At 45.5% G+C, this 6,000-nt stretch overlaps 1 protein-coding gene across 2 annotated transcripts in view; it reads left to right on the top strand.

Annotated features, from left to right (window-relative positions):
- The first annotated feature begins 666 nt into the window (after nucleotides 1–666).
- The window catches only part of TTC39C (tetratricopeptide repeat domain 39C), a 62,318-nt gene continuing 56,984 nt past the window's right edge, over nucleotides 667–6,000 (top strand). The window contains exons 1-2 of one of the 2 annotated variants that reach the window (XM_048840479.2): nucleotides 667–721; nucleotides 947–1,068. Coding sequence is in view for 1 of the 2 variants with exons in the window: in XM_048840478.2 (XP_048696435.1) it covers nucleotides 1,781–1,917 (137 nt within the window). In the remaining variant the exon portion in view is untranslated. Of the gene's footprint in view, nucleotides 722–946; nucleotides 1,069–1,601; nucleotides 1,918–6,000 lie in introns of those variants that run through there. The other variant, XM_048840478.2, reaches the window with a different exon arrangement.

The raw sequence follows: 6,000 nt of genomic DNA, 5'->3' as shown, positions 1-6,000 counted from the left end.
GATAACTTTATGGTAGTACACTTGTCCATAGTTCACTTAATGATCTGCGTGATCTGGCTTTAAATTAAACTGAAAAAGGGGCTGCTCTGGCATGGGCTTCACAGTCAACTTCAGGAGGAAGTTCCCATTACCACTGATGAGAGATACACTGCTGAGGGGCATAGGTGCTGGAACTAGGGATGCTGCTGCACCCCCTGGCTTGAAGTGGTTTCTATTATATACAAGGTTTACAGTTTAGGTTAATGGCTCTCGGCACCCCTACTATAAAAATTGTTCCAGCACCCCTAGTAAGGGGTGAGGTTTAAACTCATATGAGTGATGCCCATTGGCAGAATGGCATAGGGAGAGCTGCAAAGGCATTGCTCTAGGAAAAACTACAAACCTTCAGTCTCTAAGGCAGTGAATTCACCCTCTTTCACGAGCACTAAAATCACTTTAAAAAAATAAATTAAAAAATGCACTTTAAAGGGAAAGCTGCAATGCAGAGAAAGGAAAGGCTGAGCTTCCCCGCTACACAGCTCTGGGGGCTCAGCTGCTGCAGCCTGAGACACTCGCTATGCCTCACACGAGGGAAACAGGATTCTGCACAAGGACTCGGAACTATTAATAGCTCCTCCGCTGGCTGTGCAGCTGGAGAGCACTCAAGCTGCTGCATGTGCTAGGTGCACCAATGCAGTGAAGAGAGGGCGTGCTGGGAGAAGGAGTTGAGACAATGCAAAGGGTGAGGAAGGAAACTCAGAAAAGCTCCAGGCACAAACTCCCTCCTACTATGTACATGGGACTCCTGCTCCATTTCCCTACCCCCCCCCCCAAAAAAAAACCCCTCCCACCCAGCCTGTGCACTGGAGTCCACAGAATTGATATTTTGAACAAGTTTTCCGGGAGGGGGGATTTCGGGTGTTTGGAAGGGAGCTAGTCCACGAGACATTGTCCTGTGCATTACCAGGTGAAAAGGCTTAAAAATCGCTGTGTGACCAGTACAACTGCAGTTTTGTACCTGCAAGCGGCCTGATGGAATACAAGCCTGCCACCCCCAGCTGCGCGAGGGTGGGACTCTGGAAGGACAAGGTGGGTGAGGTAATACCTTTTATGGGACTAACGGCTGTAGCTGAGAGAGACGAGCTTTGGGGCTACACAGAGCTCTTCTTCGGGTCCCTCTGACTCCTAAATCCTCCAAGCTTAGCCTGCCAAGTTGGCTCGGGACCCATTTGGAGGAGCCCGGGACCGCGGCTGTTGCTGGGGGTGGCTCTGCGGCGGGCAGAGTCCGCGCTCGCTCCACGCACCCGCTGGCTGAGGCGGTTGGACCGAGCCCAGCCCTTCCCCCCCCCCTCGCTCCCTAGCGCCCCCCTGCCGCCGTTCCTGTCAGCGATGCTGCCCGCGCGGCCCCCCCCTCCCCGGCTTGGCGCCTCGTGAGCCCCGCGCGCGGCGAGCGGTAGGCGCCGCTGCCGCGAGGCCGCTCCAGCCCCATCCCGCCCCCGGCCTGGCGGCTTCCACGGCAAGAGTGGACAGGCGATAAGGGCAGCACCTTCGTCGCCCACATCGCGCAGATACACCTGCGCATGCGCGTTACCAAACTCTGTGCAGTAGCGCTGGGGGTGCGTGAGCAGGCTCCGGCACCGCAGCGGGCACTAAGCGAAGGAGCGGCCCAGGCTCCTCCCCCTCCCCCGCGCATCCCCGCCCTCGGGGTCTCCCGTACGCGGCGCCGCCGGCCGGCTCCCCTCCCGCCTCCATCCCGGCGGAGGTGACAGGAGCCCGGGGGAGCCGGCTCGGTCTCGTCGCCATGGCCGGGTCGCAGCCGCCGCTGGAGGACGAGGAGTCGCCGCTGCCTCTCGAGGACGCGGAGCTGGCGCTGGCCGGGATCAACATGCTGCTGAACAACGGCTTCCGCGAGTCCGACCAGCTCTTCAGGAAATACCGGTACCAGCCTCCGCCGGGCCCCACCGGCTCTCCCTGCACCTGCCTCCTGCCGCCCCGAGTCCTCTCTCCCCCCGCCGGCGAGCCGGGCTGCAGGGGCAGGGGCTGCTGCCGCCCCGTCCTCAGCCTGTGTCCCGGCCCTGGCCCCAGCCCAGCCTCTGCCCCGGCTCAGCACCTCCACTAGCGGCCCAAGCGCCTCGGCCCCCGCGGTGCGTGTGCGAAGCCGCCTCCGTTCTTCCCAAGCCGCCTGGCCAGCCGCGCGCGGAGCGGGTTGTGCGCTCCCGCCTGAGCTGGGGAGGCGAACATCCCCCCCCACCCCCCATGGCGGGTGTGGGGCTACCAGAGCACTTCCTTGTGCAAACGGTTACTTCAGGAGGTGGTTTTGTGATGCCGTCAGGCTGTTCTCTCAGTTCCCTAGGGCAGATTAAGCACTGAGCGTTACATTTTGTCCCCCCGAATTGCTCTGCAAGAAAAAGATTGCCTCTGACTCTTAACCCTTGCACCAGAAGTGAGCATTCACAGATTTAGGTTAATAAATCTTAACTCTAGGAAAACATTTCAATCTGTGACATTTGCAAACTGTTAGTCTGTATCACCTGATTTGACAGAGGCGAACCACCATTTTAAAAAAAATATATATGAAAACCAGGGGAATTTACCTTTCCTTGACAGGCACTTGTAAATCTCACAAATGCTGATGAGTAGCTATGCATGTGCACAGAAGAATAAACAACAAGATTTGCTTAATATACTTGTGTCATCCAATGAAAATATCCTGAGGATTTTTATCTTTTAAGATTATATGTGTGTGAGTGACTTGGATTGAGACTAGATAGTGACAGGAGGTTCTTGAATGCTAGTGTGATGAAGCCATGAAATAACAAGACAGTGTGTACCATGTGTTTGTATCTAGTTAAAGGAAGAGGTCACTTTCTAGAAATTACTTGAATATAGTTGTAACAGTAGATGTTACTCTGTCTACACTAGTTTTAAGGTAGTTATGTTTCCTGTATAGTTATGGAAAGAGTTAATTCTTCTCAATAATTGGAGCTCTGGCATTATAGGTGTTGTTTTCTAAATTTAAATGCACCACAGTGCTATTGTCTGTACAGCAGAATATTCATTTAAGACCTAAATTGAGTTAAAAACAAGTCTGTGTTGGTGGTATTGCAAGTATTTCAGAGCCTTCCTTATTTTTTTTCATTTACAAAAATTAAATTTGATACAAATAAAACTTTTTTGGGTGCAGAGGGAAGTGATGACTTAAGATCTAAAAATCTAGGATATTAAAAATAGTTTTTACTATGTTCCTGTTTCAAAATTTGTATGTATTAATAATTGTGTGTCCAGCGGATTGTTCATCTTGTTATAGGGAACCTTTGTTTCTGAAGTCTTCCATAAAATCTTGTTTTAGTTTTCTCGTTATTATAAATTATTACAATTTAAACATCAAAGGGAAAATCAAGTTACACAGACTATTTTAATAAACTATATTTGCCTGGATCAAAGCTTCAGTCTTGTTCATATTATGAACCCATATTCAGTGACTGAAATGTCCCTCCTCAGATGTCTCAATCTGTTTTCCCTTGTGCTTAAAATGAGGTGCCTCATGATTCCATGCAATAGTTAATTTTTGACACTTGAGGGCTAATTATGAGCAGCTGGTCAAATCTGATTTATCTGAAAATGGATTGTAAGTGGTGTTATGATTCATAGGTTAAGAATCACTGTCCTAGTTGCAATTTTAACTGCAAAAGTCCAGATCTTTTGAAATATTTTGTTCCTAAATAATTTAAGTGATCGGAACTTCATGTAGAAATGAAAATGGGAGAGAATGTCCAAGGCTGACAGTTCAACCATAAACTCTAGATTTCCAGCCTAGAGATGAAAAAAGTTCAGGCATAAGGTATAATTTGTGTTTAACTTTTCAGACTGTTTTCCTGCCAGTTTTCCTCTTTTGTATGTTTGTGTCAGATATGTTTTTGCTAACCAGAACTGAAGAAACATCATTAACTTCCAAGTAGCTATCAGTCGTTTAGCAATAGATTTTTATCCTTGTGTGCTTGAAAGTAAAGTCTTAGAAATAGCTCCTAATTGGGAGTGCTCTTCTAAAGAACAGCTTCTTGCCGTATTGAGAGACCTGCAGTTCGTCAAATTTAGAGATGGATGTTAATCTTATTGACATCAGTGACGCTCAGAAAACTACAAAAGGGTGTTGTTGGTTTTTTGTTTTTTGTTTTTTTTTTCCCTCTCTCTCTCTCCTCTGCTGGTAATAGCTCACCTTACCTGATCACTCTTGTTACAGTGTGTATGGTAACACCCATTGTTTCATGTCCTCTGTGTATATAAAATCTCCGTACTGTATTTTCCACTGCATGCATCCGATGAAGTGAGCTGTAGCTCACAAAAGCTGATGCTCAAATAAATTTGTTAGTCTCTAAGGTGATACAAGTCCTGCTTTTCTTTTTGCGGATACAGACTAACACAGCTGCTACTCTGAAACCTGTTTGGAAGAATGTGCATTTTGCATATTTATGCATATTTCTTCAAATACGTATTTAAACTATGGTAGAAATTGTTTTATAGCCCTCTCCATCCAGCTAGTTTAAGCTTTTGAAATAGACCTATGTCATTTTCAAATGGCTTCTGAAAATAGATTGATTTCAGAAAGAGTGAAGCAGAAATCAGTGTTTTTTATGGAAACTCTCTAGGGTTTTTGAAAATTAATTATGTAGCAAATGCTTTGACTTCACTAACTAGTTTAAAATTGCTCTTCAGAAATGCAACTATTTCATCTTTCCTCACTTGGCTCCTGAAAGATCCCATGAAGCATATTAATTCAGGTCTGTAATCCATAAATTCATAATCCGTTTATAGGAACACGGTGACAGTCTGGATGTGCCACTGAGTACATCATCCCAAATCAGTCCGAATTTTTCTCTCTCCCTCCCTCCTATCGCACATGAGGCCCTCTTCCCTCTCTCCCTGCATCCCCCCAGAAAACATGAGCTTTTAATACCACATATATTTGAAAACTGACCATAATTCAGTTCTTAAGGAGGGAAAATTGGATTGGGAATGAAATCTTAACTGGACCTCCCTGCATATTACCCCGTAAATCGGTGTTGGCTCTCAGTGGATATTCCCTTTAACTCAGTGGCTCTCAACCTTTCCCAACTACTGTACCCCTGTCAGGAGTCTGATTTATCTTTCGTACTCCCCCAAGTTTCACCTAACTTAAACTGCTTGCTTACAAAATCAGACATAAAAATACAAAAGCGTCACAGCACACTATTACTGAACAATTGCTTACTTTCTCATTTTTGCCATATAATTATAAATCAATTGAAATACAAATATTGTTCTTTTAAATGTATAATTTATACAGCAGTATAAAGTAGTAATGGTCTATGTGAAATTTTAGTTGGTACTGAGTTCACGGAATGCTTTTTAAGTAGCCTATTGTAAAATTAGGTAAATATCTAGATGAGTTGATCTACCCTCTGGAAGAGCTGAGTACCCCCAAGGGATACCCCTAGTAGAGAACCACTGAACTGACTCACAAGAGAGCTTATTTTTTCTCAGTATTGTGAACAGATATTTAAGCAAGAAAGTTACAACTTTTTTGTCTCTGTGTAAGCAGCCTATCTACTTGTAGATCAAACAAACTAGGCAGTTGAACTAATCTATCACACATCAAGTCATGCAAATAATTGCAACTGGAATGACTGCTTTTGTAAACTAATTGGCATCTTGTTGGGCCAAAACTTATGATTTGCCATATGTTAAAGCACACCTGACAGAGGATGATCATCGAGGCTTGAAAAATGAGTTTGATGTTAGTGAACAGGCAGCTTTCCTGGATGAATATAATCAACTTCTACAGAGACTTTTTTTTAAAATAAAAGCTTAAATTCTAGCCATAGTGGTTGTCATGACAACCTTCTAAACAACCATGAACCAAATATAAACTGATTAAATGTTGTCTTAACTCTGCAGACGGATAGCTTCAGTGCCTTTCTGGGGTACTTGTACAGTAGAATCTCAGAGTTACAAACTGACCAGTCAACCACACACCTCATTTGG

This window comes from Caretta caretta, chromosome 2 (assembly GCF_965140235.1).
Source record: "Caretta caretta isolate rCarCar2 chromosome 2, rCarCar1.hap1, whole genome shotgun sequence".
In the NCBI taxonomy this organism is placed as follows: Eukaryota; Metazoa; Chordata; order Testudines; family Cheloniidae; genus Caretta; species Caretta caretta.
Note: the sequence above shows the minus strand (reverse complement) of the source record. Positions and strands in the feature narration are given on the sequence as shown.